Raw genomic sequence first — 19,317 nt, forward strand, 5'->3', positions numbered from 1 at the left:
GAGATTGTGGGTGAATTGCTTAGCTGAAGTGGTTCAAATAAAATGTATTTAGGTTAGTGCCATTAATAGAAACCTTGGCAATGGAATGATGTACAAGTTTGAGAAAAATGTTTATGAATAAATCATAAGGGTTACTATAAAATGGAATCTTACAATCTTACTTCAAAAGGATCCCATTCTAATAAAAAAAAGGGGGAAAACACCCTAAGACCTAAGAATGAAGTCTCTTAGGAAAACTTCATTGAGAAGATGGATAAAAGTACAGTTTTCATACACGTCTGATAGCATAGTAATGGCATTAAATATCAATTAACATTTTAAAGTTAAAATGATCTGAAGTTCTTATTCACTTACATAGTCATGGAGGGCTTTCTATTACTCTGCTTAAGAACCTGGGTGACATGGGAAGAAATAATTATGTTTGTATTGGGGTTACAGCAGGGCTGGCTGTAGGCTATATTTCTAAGCCTAAAGCCCTCTGATGGGCATTTCAAGCTCTTTATAATGTGGCCCTTTGCTACCTTTCTAGACTTCATACACATTGTTTCCTTCCATGCTCTCCACAGTCCATCTATGATGGCCTCAAAACATATTGCTCAGATCTGACACTTCTGGTACACAGGAAGTATTTAATAAATGCCTGTTGATTGACTGACTAGTTAAGCTTGTGAAATTCTAATAGTAATAGGAGAAGATTTAGGTGAGGAGGGGTATATAGTACCTGGTACCCCTGATGTCATGCCATGAAAGCAGGTAGATATTTTATCTATGAGTATCGCCTGCCTTGGGCTACTCTTTTTAAACTGATATATTTTGCTGTTTATTTCTACCCAAATAGTGTATCAAAACCTACAACTCTGACTGGCACGTTGTGAACTACAAATATGAAGACTACTCTGGAGAGTTCCGGCAGCTTCCAAAGTAAGTAAATCATGTGATTTTCTACCATGGAATCAATCAAACTGAGAGAATGCCTTGTGATTTAGAGAGACAATTTTCATGTAAAAAGGATATTTCAGTGATTTAAAAATATATAGTTGGTTTTGGGGTATCTTTGCTTCTGTTATCAGGGACTAAAAAGATGAAGATAGAATGTAGTAGAGAATTATACTTTAATGGTTAAAATATAATGTAGTAATTCTCATCTCAGTGACTGTATTTTATTATTATAGATGAGATTTCTTAGGCAGAAAAGTTAAGGACAGAGATCTATATGTTCAAGAATTAATTTTATCTTGGGGAAAATGGTGTGTCAATTTGGGGCTTTATGAAAAAGGGTCTCATCTCATTTTCTTTATTTGAAAAGACAGCCAAAGCTCAAATATTCTCCTGAGTGCCTTGTGGCCCATCTTAAAAATCTTAACCCTTTTGAGTTTTTAGCAGAGTTAAATACAATGAGGTTAATTGTTGGTAACTCCAGTGGGTCAATGGCAGGTGTTGCCTTGGAGCTTGACAAGGGGTGCAGTGCTTAAATTTTGTTCATTATAAAAACTGAAAGCAGAATCTTATACTAACTTTTCAAAAAAGTAAACTGATTCCAATGAATGAAACCCAAATTTGTTTGAGCACCTATTCAACTGGTTCATTTTGTGTTGGTTTCATTTGTGAGCTGAGGTAACCTTTTATAGTATTCTCAGAGGATGAAACTGTTTATTTTTTCTATTTGTGTGGCTCAACCACTCCTTAATAATGTCCAGCCAGCTTTCTGATTGCCTTTTTTCTAACCTCAACATAAAAAATCCCTCCAAGCATTATCTTTTCCAGATGGTTTTCTCTCTAACTGTACTACAATTTCAAAACCTTCCACTTGGAGACTTTTCTTTTTCCCTGTGTAGTTAGTTTTCATTGATCTTCTTTCCTATAAAATCCTGATTGGAGATTATGTGACTTGTATCATTAGCTATTCTGACCTTTTCCTATTGCAATTGGAATTGATCTTCAACCATTGGTAGCTGTCACCTCCCAATCCTGACGCTGGAGATGGCAATTAGCTGTTTCCAAGATTCAGTGTATGCTGGTGCACACCCTCCCAGAGCCATGGGGATTTTTTTTTCTCACTCTAGCCTTAGTCATAATTAAAAGGTGGATTTAATATTTCATTCATAAAAACAGGGAAGATTAATATCGAATATCTTAGATTCAAAATCCCATTTGATCCTTTCTACTGTGAGTTCTATTTTAAATAAGTAATGTGTAAGAGAGGTTTCGGTTATAATAGATGACCTTTACCAGCCCTTCCAATTCTTAGAGCTGAGGAGTCATATTTGAACAGCAAAATTTGGCCTATAAATTCCCAAGTGCCATTTTTATTTGAGCTTGATAACCCTCTGTCTTAGAGAATTGTTATGTTTTTCCTTAGAGTTGGATAGTAATACCTCAGATCTGCCCTCCTGATTGATGAGTCCCTAGCCCCCATTTTATGAAGGACTCCATAAATGCTCACCTCATTCCACTCACTTTCTAGAAGTTTCCATTTCCTTATCGGCAGTCATAGCCAATATCCTTCCCTCCCTCCCTCAGCTCCCCTTCATGTGTTGCCTTCTTCTATTAAAATGCAAACTCCTTGAGGATGAAGACAATCTTGTTTATATTTATATCTTTAGCACTTGGCACAAGGCCTGGCATATAGTAAGTGCTTAGTTAATTAGTTATCTATCTATCTACTATCCATCTTCTATCTATCTATCTATCTATCTATCTATCTATCTATCTATCTATCATCCATCCATCTATCAATTCATCTATCCATCTGTCTGTCAGTCTGTCTATTGGTCAGTCTATCTATCTATCTATTTATCTATCTATCTGTCTAACCATCTATCAATTCATCTATCCATCTGTCTGTCAGTCTCTCTCTATCTATCTATCATCTATCTTATCCTCCTCTTTCTCTCTCTTTCCTATCTATCTATCTATCTATCTATCTATCTATCTATCTATCTACTATCCATCCATCCATCTATCCATTCATCTATCCATCTGTCTGTCAGTCTGTCTGTCGGTCAGTCTATCTATCTATCATCTATCTTATTCTCCTCTTTCTCTTTCCTATCTATCTATCTATCTATCTACCTACCTATATATCATCTATCTTATCCTTCTCTTTCTCTCTCTTCCCCCCCTCTCTCTACTATCCATCTATCCACCTATCCATTCATCTATCCATCTGTCTGTCTGTCGGTCAGTCTATCTATCTATCTATCTATCTATCTATCTATCTATCTATCTATCTATCTATCTATCTATCTATCTATCTATCTATCCATCTATCCATTCATCTATCTTTCTATCCATCGGTCTGTCAGTCTCTCTGCCTATCTATCTATCTATCTATCTATCTATCTATCATGGTGTAAAATGGCTTTATTCCAAGTATAATTTTATCTTTAACTGTTTATGTGTAGAAATGTTTATCTTAGGGTCATTAAATGAACAGTTAAAATTACTCTGGTCAACTCTTTCACCTTTGTTTTTTCTTATGACCTATTTTTTCCTAGTTATTGTTCATTACCATTCTTAGAGTAAGCAATAGATTTTTCTGCTCAGAATCATAATTTATTGAACATTATAATAGGAAGAAACATTTAATAATTATCTTTTTTAAAATCCTTATTTTACTGATGGATTAAGTGACTTCCCCAAGGTCATGTAATGAGTTAATAGTAAAACTGGGACTAGAGCATTATTTAACCGAATTCCCTGGAAATATTGCATTTATGGATTATTTATAGAGTCCAATGGGTTGTCTATATTGCCCGCATCTTCCATTAATATGAGTCATCATAATACATTGGTGTTATGTTGTGAGTAAAAAGAAAAGAAAACATGCTGGGTGTGGAATATTAGGAACTGAATTCAAATTCTAACTCTGCATTTATTTGTTCAAATTCTAACTCTGCATTTATTGATTTTTATGTCACTGCTATGGGGCTCTCAATTTCCATATCTGTCTAATAAGGTTGTATTAGAATAGATAATCTCTTCTACCTCTAAATCTCTGACCTAGAGATGCTCTTTCTTTGCGACCCATGATCAGCAAATTTTATCATTCCTTATTCTCTCTGAGTCTACCAGTAAACCTCTGCACTGGCTGTCTTCCATGCATGCATTGCTGTCCTTTCTCACCTGTACTTGTTGATATTCCTGGCCTCCTTAGAGACTCCACTCTACAAGAAGACTTCCCCAGTCCCTACAGTTGCCAGAGCTTTTCCCTTTAAGGTTACCTTAAAACTATTCTGTTCTCCTATGTGCCAATTTAAATACAGACTGTCTTTCACATTAGAATATAATCTCCTTGGGGCAGCTGGGTAGCTCAGTGGAATGAGAGTCAGGCCTAGAGACAGGAGGTCCTAGGTTCAAACCCGGCCTCAGCCACTTCCCAGCTGTGTGACCCTGGGCAAGTCACTTGACCCCCATTGCCCACCCTTACCACTCTTCCACTTATGAGACAATACACCGAAGTTAAGGGTCTAAAAAAAAAAAAAAGAATATAATCTCCTTGAAAGCAAAGACTGTTTTGGTTTTTCTTTGTTTCAGCAGTACAATACCTGGCATGTAGTAAATAAATGGTTACCTGAGTGATTGAAATCCTAGTATGGATTGATCCCCCTCTCCAAAAATGTAGTAAATAGTCTTTATAAATTCTGTTTCTCTAGAGCCAAAGTAATAGTTGAAGGATGTGACAATATTAATAATCTTTATTGGCTAGATAACATAGGTAATACATTTATTGATATTTATAATTAATGTTGAAACTTGTTTTTCTTTTTTTAAAAGCAAAGTGGCAAAATTGGATAAGCTTCCTGTCCACGTTTATGAAGTGGATGAAGAGGCTGACAAAGATGAGGTAGGTTGACTGCATGTTATTGTTTCTCTTTTTTCTTAGTCATTAGGAAAAATATTTGTCAAATGGAATCAGCCTTTTTATTATTTTAATTTTGTTAGAAAGTTCAGAAAATCAACTCTCTCTCCATAAAATGTTATTTTTCATGTCTCTTTGAAAGGGGAAAATAGTGGCACTTGCTTAATTAATGAAATGAATAAAGTGACTTTTTTTAAACCTCATCTTGTTTATCTAGTTGGCCCCCTCAAATTCCAAAGGAATCAGCTGACTGATTCCTAAGGTTTAAATTCAATATGAATTATTCCTGTCAAGATGAGAACACAAATCAGATTTGATACATTACAAAAATATATCAGTGTCTGTCCTTTCTAAATTTGAATTGTGATTATTTACCACTATGAAGAAAAATGTCAGAAATTAAATTCTGATGAACCCTTCTTCCTTGATTGAACTAAACTAAGTCTTCAGTTCATGGAGCCACTCCTTTAAAAAAAAAACCCCAACCTTCTGCTACCCTTAGAAATGGAAGAAACTATATTAAAGGTAAAGCATGCAAATATTAAGGCATTAAGAAGAGTAAGTTTAACCTAATTTTTAAAAATCTAAAGCTGTTATCTTATTTGCCATTTTGATCTATTCATTTGGGACATTGAATGTCCCATTTGGAGTTTAGATACTTAAAAAAAAAATCCCGTCTTTTACCCTCTTTTAATCTTTCTTTATTCCAACTGAACTTACAACTACTTTCTCATTTTTCTTGTTTCCACTCCCTTTCTTTACCTTTCCCTGAACTAAGCCTCTGGGAAGGCTTCCAAGAATTTGATGTGGTCCTCTTTTACCATGTGGGAGTGTAATCTGAAAACATTTTTCATGAAACTGGGCGTGATCTCACAACTTGAATGGTCAAGCATGCCATATACTTTCATGTAGTTCATTAAAAACTTGGTTTTAAGAAACCATACTCTGCGTATGTATGTTATGCTTATTTTTGGATGTTAATGGTGATTTTGAAAATTTAGATTCTCCTTCTAATTTGCAAATGAGTGTTTTGATGGAAAAACGACTTATTGCTGAGAATTGTGTTATAAATCTGTTCTTGAACATAATGATGCTTATTCCTCCAAAGTAATACAAAGGAGATTTGAAAAATCTGAGCAGTGTGCCAGTTGACCCAATTTTCTAGAAATACAGTGGGGAACAAAGAACTATCAATGTTTTCTTTTCTCCTAGGATGCTGCATCTCTAGGATCTCAGAAAGGTGGCATAACCAGGCATGGATGGCTATACAAAGGCAATATGAACAGTGCCATAAGTGTGACCATGAGGGTAAGGCAGTGCGTCATCCTGAAATCATTTCATCCTTTGGTGGCATTGATAGAAATGAATGGCTGCACTGGGTTTTATATATAAAACAGATAGCGTTGATTCTGTCATTGTCACACTTACTTTTTCCTGGTTCACTCCAATTATTTGTATGCCTTGAATACCTGGAGCAGCTTAAAGGTGAAGTCTGAGAAAGCTGAAGCTTCCTTCTCTGAAATGAAGCAAATCATTACTTCCTATGCTGTATCACTTACAGAATGTAAATTGTTTGAGCTAAATTCAACTTCTCCCATTACTGAAATAATCATCATTAACTGAGTACAACCCTAAAAAATATATATATATGAATGAAGCAAATGTGCAAAGAAAATAGTTAAAAAGAGAAGATATGAATCAAATAATAATACAGAGAACTGGAAGACTGAATAAGAGCGAAGATTAATAATTAGATTAGTATGGAAGGGGAGACAGAAGAACAGTGGGAAAATGGAGGAGGAAAGTAATGTATAGAAAAGAATAGAAATGTTGATTGTAGTTGCCCTCATGCTAGAAAAAAAAACAATCAGAAGTATTATTAAGAATGCCATTGTAGTGGTTTAAAAAAAAAAACACAACCCCCCGTCTATATTTTAATATCTTTCATTCCTTACATAAAATGGAATTTCTATCATTGCTGCTTGATAGTAATGTTACATCATATTTCTAATCTCTAGATGAGGGAGGTAATTCTTGGAAATTGAGGTGAGTAAGGGAGTTATCTAAGACAACTCCCTGTCTATCTCTGCATGAGTAAGATACTGCAATTGTATTCTAGCTCATTCCAAAATCTGGGAATGTTGATCTCAGTGCAGTCAGTTTTAGAGTCCTGTAAAATAATAATTGTATATTTTTATAGTTTTATTTATCTGTAGTAACAGTGAAAACTTTAATCTTGAAATGATGGCAATAAAAATTGTTTATTTTTTTCCCATAGTCATTTAAAAGACGATTTTTCCATTTAATTCAACTTGGTGATGGATCGTATAATTTGAATTTCTACAAAGATGAAAAAATCTCCAAAGAGCCAAAAGGATCAATATTTCTGGATTCTTGTATGGGTGTAGTTCAGGTAAATATGGAAACAATTGCATTGTAAGGTTTTGTTGTTATAATCATGAAACTGTAAATGTAGTGAGGCAGTTTTAAAGTGAACATAATCGTATTGGAAATGTTGTATGCAGACATTCATTTAATCAATCATTGAACAACTGCTACTTTCAAATTTTACTAGGATATACAAAGATGTCTATGATATGAACCTTGTCTTCAATAAGCTTAAAATCTAGTAGGGGAGATAAGACAAATACACAAATAGCTATAATTCAAGGCTGAAATATGGTAAGGCCTTTAGGAGAGAAACAAAGTCAGTAATGTGGGAGGTTTTTGTTTTTCTAAATAGCTAAGAGAAAAAAAAAAGTTTATTTAGCCACAATATGTAAAGGATATTCAGCAAGGATACAGCACTGCTTTACATGAGCATAACTTCACTCTCTGTGTTGGCCATATGCTACTGTATCCTGAAGGAGAGCAGTTCCTACCTTTTCTTCATCAAAGTTAAAGTCTAGAAAGGTTACTTCTAGGGGATTACTTTAGTTGAAATAGGGGGGAAAGGAAAAAGGAACAAGCATTTATTAAGTGCTGACTATGTTCCTGGCACAATGCCTAATCCTTCACAAACATTATCTTATTGGATTCTCACAAAATTCATATAATGTAGAAGCTATTATTAAGTCTATAAGGTAGGATCTATTATTATTCTCATTTTACATTTAGGGAAACTGAGGCAAACAGAAGGTAAGTAACTTATTCAGGGTCATACATCCCCCTCCCAAGAAAGTATCTAAGACAGTATTTGAATTCAGGTTTTCCTGACTCCAAGTATAGTACTCTGTTTACTGTGCCATCTAGCTGCTTATATCTGAACTTGGCATAGCAATTCATTTTAAGATTTGGAAAGATAGATTGTATAGTCCACCCCCCAGTTTTATAGTTGGGGAGCTAAGCCCAGAGATGTGAAGAAACTTGATGTATCAGAGATAGTAACAGAAACAGGGCTTTAAGCATTGCTTAGATAGATAGATAAATAGATAAATAGATAGATAGATAGATAGATAGATAGATAGATAGATAGATAGATATAGATGGATAGAAAGAGAGAGATAGATGTATAGGTAGAAAGACAGTGAGATAGGATAGATGGATAGATAGAAAGAGAGTTAGAGATAGATTGATAGATGAATAGAAAGATGGATAAATAGATGGATAGATAGGTAGATGGATAGAAAGATTGATAGAAAGATAGACGATGGATAAATAGAAAGAGAGATCAAGAGATAGATAGATGGATGGATGGATAGATAGATAAATAGAAAGAGGGATAGATAGAAAAAGAGATAATAGACAGAAAGACAGATATAAAGAGAGAGACAGATCAAGAGATAGATGGATGGATAGATAGATAAATAGAAAGAGGGATAGATAGAAAAAGAGATAATAGATAGACAGAAAGACAGATAGAAAGAGAGAGACAGATCAAGAGATAGAGAGATTGAGAGATAGACAGATAAAAAAGATAGATTTGAGAGACAGATAGAAAGCTAGATCGAGAGATAGAGGATAAAGATGATAAAAGAAAGATAGATAAAGAGATATATTGAGAGATAGATGATAGACAGAAAGAGAGATAGATAGATTGAGAGATAGGTAGATGATAGAAAGAGAGATAGATATAGAAATAGAGAGATAAATGAAAAGATAGGCGGAAATATAGAGAGAAAGATAGGTAGATGGATAGACAGATATGTATGTGAATATATATGGAATATATAAGTGGGTATGTATATATACTTAATATGTATTACATATATATAACATATATATGCTCATATATTCCAATATGTTATTAAGAGGGAAGGTTTATTTATATACTCTTTGGGTGTTTTGGAAGGAGTTTTAGGGTTGTTTTTGAAAGCAGATAAAGTTTCTAGTGGTTTGGCATGTATTTGCCCAATTTCTTTATCAGGCTCAACAGGAAAACATGGATTCATCATTCTCAAAAAGCTTCTCCTAAAGACCAGAGTAGACAGATATGCTGTCAGATCATGTCCTTAGGTAATAGCCTGCCCTATTTCTTCACGTGAGAAATACAAGTAGAGCTACTTCCTGCCTATCTATGTGTGCTACTGTTATAGTTATTATATATAGTATATTATGTAGTTAGTATAGCCAGAGGTGATTTTTGGAGATAATTCATCCCATTCCTTTCATTATTCTGATGGAGACATTTAGGCACTGAAATTTATTTGATTGCAGAGTCAAGATTTGATCTTAGGTCTCCTGACTTCTAGTTAAGTGCTCTTCATATCATGCCATTGTATGGAGCTGTTCAACAAAGCTACTATCACCTGCCCTGTATATGGCCATCTTCATTTTCTCTACTCTAATGTATAGTTGGGTTACCAGATCTACTATGTAACACATCATGACATGGATAATAAGATTATTTTTTTATATGAACTGAATAGTATAAGCATCTCCCAATGACCACAACACCCTAGGAAAAATGCAACTAGCTAAACAAACAAATAAATAAATAAATAAATAATGCAATAAAGAAATTTGGAATTATTGACAGCATCAGTAGAGAACGTTAATGGTAGTTGTCTGGGGTGTATAGCTAAGCCCAGCATCTTGTGTGGGATTCGTTTAGAAGGCGTTTCAATCGTGCTCAATTCTGGAAACCTTTCTGGCTACTTTGAGTTGACCTTTATAATGCTAATGTTAAAAAAAAATGTTTGAAGCAAAACACATGTTATTGTGTGTGGTATTTGGCAAGAAAGCTTTTACAGCCATAAGTAGTAACAGCCAGAAAAACAACAACAATCTGGCTGATTTATGATGTTATGTGAGAACCCTTGCTATGAGTACAGCACAATATGTAGATATTCTGTTCAGCCGTGGAATTATGAAGATCTTTAGTGTGTGATTTCAAGTATAAGTAGCCATCTTTGAGGGAAGACCCTTCCTTCATACTCCTTTGGGGTAAGGGCATGGTAGAGTGTTGGGGGCATATGTTTATTTGCTTTTAATATATTGCATCTGGTTTTGAAAAATTATTAAAATAATTTGTGCTTTTCTTATACACTTATTCAGTGTCTTGTGTAACACTAATTGGCTTCTTAAAATTCCTAGGGGATAATCAATAGAATCTAAGTGGTAGTAAGATTTTGCTTAGCATTTCCATTTTTCTACCCCACATGATAAGACAGAGTATGGTTCTTTTGGAACAGGGGTTCTTAACCTTTTTTGTGTTGTGGATTCCTTTGATCTGGTGAAACCCTGTGGCCCCCCCCCTCATACTATGTATTTAAATAATTGAAGAAAATGCTAATTTTTAGTTAGAGATTAGTGGAAACAAAGATGTAATTTTTTTCTCCATCCAAGTACATAATACCCTAGAAATCTATCTTTGGACTCCGGAATTAAGTCCCCTGTTTTAAAATCACAGAATTTCTGAGGGGGAAGGGAATTATTAGTTATCATCTTTAATTCTATCTTGCCATTTATGGTTGAGAAAATTGAGACTGATTTTCTCAGGCTTTCATAATTAGTTCAAAAACTGTCCTTTGTAAAGCATTGTTTTCTATCAGATTTCCTGTGCATTTATCAAATTGGTCCAAGTGAAGTTAATCCTACAGGTGAGAGAGAAATTCCCTTTATGCCTCTTTGCAAAGAATTAAATAACATTTATTGTTATGCTTTAATTTATTTATCTTTATTTATTTATTGTTATTCTTTAGATGTGCTTGCCTGTTTTTTTGAGGAACAATTCATCTGTTCCATATTGTTATATAGATGAAGTGTCTAAAAATTCTTAAAAAGAGAAAGGAGTATATCCTTCTTGACAAAAAGCTTTAAAAAAAACACCCTAATAAAAATCAATTTTCTTTCCCTTTTACCACTCCCTATCCTCCATGGAGGGGAAAAACAAAACAAAATAAAACAAATTCCCTTGTAACAAATAGGCAAATTTCCAGATTGGCCATGTCCAAAAAATAGGTTTAGAAGTACTCCCCTGAAATTCCATGAAGAATCTTTTTTTTTTTTTAGAAAATAGACTTAAAGCACCTTCAATGATTTCAGTATCAGATGAGAGAGTTAAACATGTACATGTGTCTACTATTCTCATTTCTGTTTACCATTCCCAAGACTTTCTCACAGTTTAAGGAAGTCATAACATTTTTCTGATTAGACTCCATAAAAATAATAAAAAATGATATGTAAGTGAATTATTAATTTGAAGATGAAATAAAAAGTATATTATGTTTTTCTATTATAAATATCAGCTATAGTGAACTAGCCCACAGTCTGGCTTCTTGGGCCACTCATTTATTCATTCATTCATTCATTCATTCATTCATTCATTTATTTATTTACTTATTTGTTTGTTTATTTATTTATTTATCTATCTATCTATCTATTTATTTATTTATTTTTGTTTTATTTCGCTTATTTTTTAAAAGAAATATTTGTCTAAAACCTTAACATCAAGAGAAATATTAGAAATGCATTTATGCTAATACTTGCCTTTGGACTGTTTGGCCAGGAAGTTGATACTACCATAACTCATTGCTAAGACGAGAAACCAATAATTGATCTTACTTTAGCTAGTATTATGTGCCATTGATGTTAATTTACATTTTGGATGTTTCTGTACCTAAGCATTCATAGAAAAGTATTTATTTTTCCAAAAAAATATGCAAAAAATATACACATAAGCAAGGGTTTTTAAAATAATAGTTGAATTTAATTCAATGAGTTTATAACAAGATTTCAGTGTCAGATGGCAGAGTTATAATAGTAAAAGTGACAGCTATTGATGACCTGAACTAAGGGAGTGACAATGATAATGTAGAGGAGGGAATGAAGGAAGACAACATAGAGATTGAATTACTAAAACTTGGCAAGTCATTGGTTTTGAGGTGCTGAGGAGAAGAAAAGGTGGTTCTAAAGTTCTGATTTCAGCTAATTATGGAAGATAGTGACAGTATCATCAAACTAGGAAAGTTGTGAAGAGAAGTGTATATTTTTCCTCTACCAAAATAGCAAAGATAAATGATGAATTTGACATTGGAAACGTTGATGCCTTTGAGATGCTGATAGGACATCCTGAGAAAGTGACTAGTTGGAGAGGTAGGATTGAACTAAGGGGAGGAATTGACCCAGATTCATAGTTTTTCCAGTCATCTGATTACAGGTGATAATTGAAGTCATGGGAGTAGGTGAGATCATTTAGGCAAAGACTATGTAAAATGAAGAGGGTTGAAGATAGATTCTTGGGGGACACATATTTAATGGGTCGAAAGGCAAAGATGAAGTAGACACAGCATCCTAGATTCAGAGTGTATATGGGGGAAGACCTCAGAGACCCCTGGGTACAAGTCCCTCATTTTACAGATGAGCAAAGTGATGCTGAAAGAAGCCAAATATTTTGTTCAGGATTACATTAGTAAGTTTGTGAGATAGGATCTGAACTGAGGTCTCCCAGCTAGGTGGCTCAATGGATTGAGCCCAGCCTGAGTTAGGAGTCAGAAAGACCCAAGTTCAAAATTAGACTCAGGTACTTACTAGTTGTGTGACCCTGGGGTCAGTCAATTAGACTGTTTGCCTCAATTTCCTCCTCTACAAAATGGGTAAATTATAGTACTTACCTTGTAGGGTTATTTTGAGGATCAAATAAGAGGATAATTGTAAAGTGCCTGGCATATAGTAAATTCTATACAAATGTTAGCTATCATTATTATTAATTAATTATATTCATTTTTATAAATCTATATTATATAATTAATCAATATATTATTATTATTAGGTTCACAAGCAGAATGATCTATCTACTATACCTTACTCAGGTATTTACCAGATAGCTAGAAGTAAAGCCAGGATAGAAGAGTGCTATAGAAGTGGAAAAAAATATGTCATGAGGTAGAGGATGGGTAAATATGTCAAAAATTGCATAAATGTTAAGAAGGATAAAGTCAGCAGTGCTATGAAAATTCAGAGAAAAGAGTATTCAGGAGGAGAATGTGGTCAAAAGTTTCCAGTGCTGTAAGAGAGATCACAAAGGATATGTTCTAAGACGTAGCTCTCAGATTTGGAAGTCAGGAGATATAATTAGGTAATTTTGTAGAGCAGATTCACTTGAACAATGAAAGCAGGCGTCAGGTGGTAATGGGATGAGATGTGAATGGGAGGGAGAGGAGATTGTAGTCTCACAGCTTTCTTCTGGGAGTTTTGCTGAGAAAAGTCTTTGCCACCACAAAAAGAGCAGCGATAAATTTTGTACAAGTAGGTTCATGAGAAAGAGATTCTTGATAAAAGATGATAACTTGAAGGATGGCCTTATGAAGGCTTTTTAAGGATGAGAGAGACTTAGAGCAAGATAAAGAAAATTGAAGGAATATCAGTAGAACAAGATCACCAAGGAAATAAGAGAAGATGAAATAATACACAACTATGCCATAATTGGGGGTTAACTTTGACAAGGAGAGGAACACATCATTTTCAGTGATTAGAGGAAAGGAGGAAATTAGGAGTAAAGACAAGTTTTAAAATGTGAAAGAAGTCTCAAACTTCTTAGTAAAGTTCCTATCTAGAGAGAAAGAATGAAGTATGCTGTTAAGTTTTAGAAAGAGGAATAAAAGTAGACCAGCTCCTGGGTATGCTGTCACTCTTCAGGCTTGATTGTACAAAAGGACCCTCATCATTCTTACTACCAAAGTGCCTCATTGTGATGGGGAAGTCATTCTGGGATTTTGAAGAAGAACTTTACTTACATTTAGTCCTTTGTATAAGGTTGTCAAATATGGTGGCAAAGAATTGATGCCTGTGTTAGGTATCATAGATATAAAGAAGAAACAAGTCACATCTCCAACTTTCAGGGCATTTACAACTAATAATAATAGTTACAGCTGGGAAGTATTTTCCCTCCTCTTCCACTATACCTAGTCTCAAATATAGCTTTTAATAAAATATTTTTATTAAATATTTTCATATCAGTATATAATAAGTATTATTTCTTATAACATATTTTTGTTTGCATTAATACTTTAGATTCTTTGGATTTGGGAAGTAGTATTTAAAATTCAAAATGCTGATGAGAAAATGCAGCTACTTGTTATTATGTCTTTATATTATAACTTTGAGAGCAAGATAGCCTGCTCTTCAGACAATGTTCTTTGGACACAAATTCCTATTTATTCATTATGGATGCATTCTTTTTTATATTTAAAGAATTTATTTTTAATTTAAAATTTATAATTTTTATTATCATGCAAAACACACTTCCATGTTGGTCATTGTTGAAAGAGCAAACTCATACATAGACCAAAACCAAAAATAAAACCATAAATACACTGATGTGAAAGATAGTCTGTATGCTTTGATCCACCTCCATCTGATTATGTATGGATGCATTCTTGGGGGAGAAGACAAATAAGTGAATTTACCCCACTGGCAAAAAAATCTCCAACCTATAGTAGACCGAAAAGATTTGAAGGCCCCTGGGTATTCTTAATCAGGTAAGAGAAGTATTCTTCTTCTGGGAAGAATGACACATTAATGAAATGATTAGGCAATAAGATCTTATTTTACATATTTAACAAACAGATGAATGAGACTTGAGTCTTAACTATATCTTAGACATTAAAGTAAAAAAAAGACAAAAACAAGTCCCAACATTTTCCATTTAAACTTATGTATGCTGTCCCTTAGATGATTTTTTTTTCACTTTCTGTATGTTTGCTTGAGATCTTAAGAACTGTTAGAATAAATATTTCATTGCATTTTTGCCAGCACTCTTTCCAATTCCATAGGACATTCCCACACTCCCTACAGAATAGTAGAGAAGGGGGGAAAACCCCCTAAGAATAACAATAAAATACCTCCTACATCTCTGACTTCCTGCCTCTTTTTGAGTGTGGAATTGCTGATCTGCTGACCTCCTTAGCTTTTGATCATCAGTAGAATTCCTATATCAACCCCCACTTTTTATGGGGTAGGGATAATCTGGACCTATAATTTCTTGTATGATACTATACTGACCTATAATCAGTGTGGGGAGCACCCTTCACTGCAGCTCATCAACCACTCATTCATAACTTATTGTCTTAGAACATTGCCTGTAATACCAAGAGGTTAAATAACTTGTCCATAGTATATATCAGAGGCAGGAATTTGTGCCTCCAACAACAACATTCTGCCCTCATACCACATTTTCTTTCACTGTCCTTTTAATTCACTCTATCATGAATTTTTACTCTTTATGCCTTTGTGTAAACATATTAATGTTTTAATACTCTCAGCCAGGTATAGAGTCTAGATGTGAATGTTTTGAGTCATTTTCAGTCATGTGCCACTCTTTGGGACCCTGTCTGGGGTTTTCTTGACAAAGATCCTGGAGGGATTTGCCATTTCCTTCTCCAGCTCATTTTGCAGATGAGGAAACTGAGACAAACAGGGTTAAGTGACTTGCCAGAGGTCCCACATCATAGGTGTCTGAAGTCAGATTTGAACTCAGGAAAATGAGTCTTTTGACTACAAGCCCAGTGCCATATTCACCAAGTCCCCCAGCTTAATAGTATAAGGATGATATTAGAAATTAAGTCTTGTTATACTAGTTTAGAGATAAGAAGTAGAGAAGCTGGCTTGAGGAAGAATTGGAGTTTGAAACAGATCTGAGACAGAGTGTCAATTTAAAATATTGACAGTGTATGGGGGAGGTTTAACAGATTTTCTGACAGTATGTGAGTGTGGCAATTACTCTCACTGTCTTGGAGTGCTGGAAGCAGGTGACATCTTTTCTCTCTCTTCACTGTTTGAGGTAGAAGGAAAGGAAGGAAAAAACCTAAAGGAGCTAAGTGATTTCCTTTTCCAACTTGGGAAACACTAGTGACTATCTATTCCTGTTTCATAAATGGTTTTTATATCTGAGAAGGCCAAAGAAAGACCTGGTCTTTGGTTTGGACTTTGAGTCTGCTAAGGCTCAGAGTCCTAACTTGTTTCTTGTTGAGACTCAGCCGACTAGCCTTTGTTATTTTTATTACTTGGAGAAAAAGTTGAGAATTATATACTTCATATAAGGATAATAGTATTAGTTGTATTATGGAATAGTGAAAATTTGGGTTAGTCAGATCAGGAAGGATCAGTGTAGCCTGTGGAAACAGGAGAAGCGGTTCCTTGAGGAACCAGGGAGTTTTATTTGGGAGGAGTTAGAATTCCTGGGAGTTAGAAATTCGTTTTTATCCTTATATTCTCAATAAATAGTTTTATATAGTAATAGTAAGAGTCTCCTTAGTGTCCTTGTGCTTGGCCCTGAAGAGAAGTTCACTTATGATCATCACTCCAATTAAATAACTAAGCTCAACAAGCAGAGTATCTAATCAGTTTATAATCAATAATCAATTCATTGTTTACTATTTTTACAATAGGCATAAGTAAGAGAGGCAGAGGAATCATAGGACATGGGTTAGTAAATGTTCCTGGCATTTTATTTGTAGGTGCATGTTTATCAGGACCTGACAGGTTAAGTGTGCAAGATGTAATATTTGATTTTAGAAATGGCACATGAATTCCTTTTTGGATATAGAGATGTGGATTGATCCTATGATTTCATTGATACAGACATCTTGTGATGGAGGAAATTCTCTTTAACCAATATATAACCTTCTAGGCAACCAAAAGAGTTGCCCAGATTCCTGGGATGTGAGATGATTTATCCAGGATCAAACAGCCAATTTGGGTCAGAGGTGGGACTGGACTTCCTTGGTTCTGAGTGCCAGCTCTCTATCAATTACACTATGGCATTTCTCTTTTAATTATAAATTTTGAGAAATTTGAAGTACAGTTTATACACCTTGAAAAAGATAGACCGGTCAATAGATTTTCTTAGTGTTAAAGAAAATTAATTTCAGAGTGGCAAAAATGTGGTCCATTCTATTTTTCACTTTAGAACAACAAAGTCCGGCGCTTTGCGTTTGAGCTCAAGATGCAGGATAAGAGTAGTTATCTGTTAGCAGCAGATAGCGAGTTGGAAATGGAAGAGTGGATTACGACGCTCAACAAAATCCTGCAGCTCAATTTTGAAGCAGCAATGCAGGAGAAACGTAATGGAGAAGCACATGAAGGTGAGTAGTATGTAATAGGGAGTATGACAATCATTAGATCAGAAGCTGCTCGAGGGCAAGATTGTCTTTTTGTATACCAGGCTCTTAGCAGAGTGATCCCTTCCTTCTTCTCCCTCCTCCCCATACCTTAGTACTTTCCCTGTAAGACTACTTTCCATCTTCTCTATACACATCTGGCTCCCCAGTTAGAATGTGAGCTCTTTGAGGTCAGGGACCCTGTTTTTACCTTTCTTTGTATACCTGGAACTTAGAAAAGTACCTCACAGTTGCTTATTGGCTGACTGATTCTTTTTATTTGTTTTTTAAACCCTTATCTTCCATCTTAGAATCAATACTATGTATTGGTTCCAAGGCAGAAGAGCTAGGCAGTTGGGGTTAAATCTGAGGCCATATTTGAACTATCTTGAGGCTTGGTTCTCTATCCACGAAACTACCTAACTGCTCCCTGACTGGTTCTTTAAGGGTTGAATAGTAGACATATTAGTCTTTCATTTCATTAATATAACCAGAGATTGCACAAAACTCCTGAAAACAAAACAAACAAAAGAAGTGATAAGTTGCTTCTGGAGCATTTTTTAAAAAATAAGGTGGTATTATCTCTCAGGCATTTTAACATCAGGCAAATAATTTCTTCATAGTTTACTTGAATGACTGGATCAGAATAAATTGATGGGTAAAACCCAAGCTTCTTTACTCCCAATTAATATTATGTCTAAATCTAACTGTGTGTAGGGAAAGAGAAATTGCCTTCATATCCCTGTGTAAAATAAAGCATTTTTAATTACCAGTGACCAAATGATCTGTTTTTAATTGTAGATGACGAACAAAGCAAATTGGAGAGCTCTTCCTCTGGTTTAGAGAGTTATCTGCCTGAACTCGCCAAGGTAATCATTCTTTAAAGCTTCTAGTGTTGGTGGGATGAAATTCAAATGTTCCTCTGATTGCTTGTATTTGTTGGAAACCAGAATTACATCTGCTTTAATATCTGTTAATTTTTGATGACTTGTATTTCTTTCTTTAAAAGTAATATGAACTGTAATGTTGCTAGATTAAAAAAAATTTTTTTCTTGAGTCAGACTTCAATTTTCCACTGACACTAAACAGATATTCCATGGTGGTGGTTGTTTGTTTTTCCCTCCAGTCATTGAAATACTATTTTGCAGATGCTAGCACAACCACCAAGACACTGATGATTTTTTTTTCCTACGTGATTATATATACACAAGTGCATTTCTCAGGTCTGTGCTGTCCTTCATGAATAGACCTAATCTCCACTGGAGATAATCTCTTCATTCCAGCAAAATGAATAAAGGTCTAAGTTTGAGATTTAGGGTCATTGATAATGCCTTATTCCCATGGGTCACTGCAACACTGCCTAATATTTGCTCAAGATAGAAGAGTTTGCTGACACTTTTAAACTTTTTAATAAAGAAGGAAAATTACTTTTGTCTTGCTTGTCTTGCATAATCTTTCTCTGTTTTTAACTTTTCAATTTTTGGGGGGGGAGGAGGGGAAAGGAATTAAGTTTGGATCCAGAAAGCATTTATTTTGGTGCTGCCACATACCTGTTAGAGTGTAACTGAAGCATTCTCTCTTTAGATACAAACAGTGTGCTGGCATTGAACTTTGACTTTCATTTTAAAACAACCACTTTTGTCAAATACCAAATATCCTCCTATAATATGAATTTAGGTACCTAAAATTCTTTAGGGTTTGGAAGTAACCACAGTGTCTTTTTTAGCACCTACCTATTAAAGCTAATCTTAGTAGTGCCATTGTTAGTTCCTGTTTCCATGAAGTTGAGGTCAGGAGATGTTTGAGTTTCCTTACTCTTGGTTTCTATCTTTGTATTTTAAGGGTGAATCTTTCTTTCTTCCTTCCTTCCTTCCTTCCTTCCTTTCTTTCTTTCTTTCTTTCTTTCTTTCTTTCTTT

At 34.6% G+C, this 19,317-nt stretch overlaps 1 protein-coding gene across 1 annotated transcript in view; it reads left to right on the forward strand.

Annotated features, from left to right (window-relative positions):
- DOCK9 (dedicator of cytokinesis 9) overlaps positions 1-19,317 on the forward strand; it is a 356,201-nt gene that overhangs the window by 202,088 nt on the left and 134,796 nt on the right. The window contains exons 4-9 of the mRNA XM_044669345.1: positions 839-921; positions 4,777-4,846; positions 6,074-6,169; positions 7,140-7,274; positions 17,211-17,385; positions 18,202-18,269. Of these exons, the coding sequence (XP_044525280.1) occupies positions 839-921; positions 4,777-4,846; positions 6,074-6,169; positions 7,140-7,274; positions 17,211-17,385; positions 18,202-18,269 (627 nt within the window). The remainder of the gene's footprint in view (positions 1-838; positions 922-4,776; positions 4,847-6,073; positions 6,170-7,139; positions 7,275-17,210; positions 17,386-18,201; positions 18,270-19,317) is intronic.

The sequence above is a fragment of the Gracilinanus agilis genome, chromosome 3 (genome assembly GCF_016433145.1).
Source record: "Gracilinanus agilis isolate LMUSP501 chromosome 3, AgileGrace, whole genome shotgun sequence".
Classification (NCBI taxonomy): Eukaryota; Metazoa; Chordata; class Mammalia; order Didelphimorphia; family Didelphidae; genus Gracilinanus; species Gracilinanus agilis.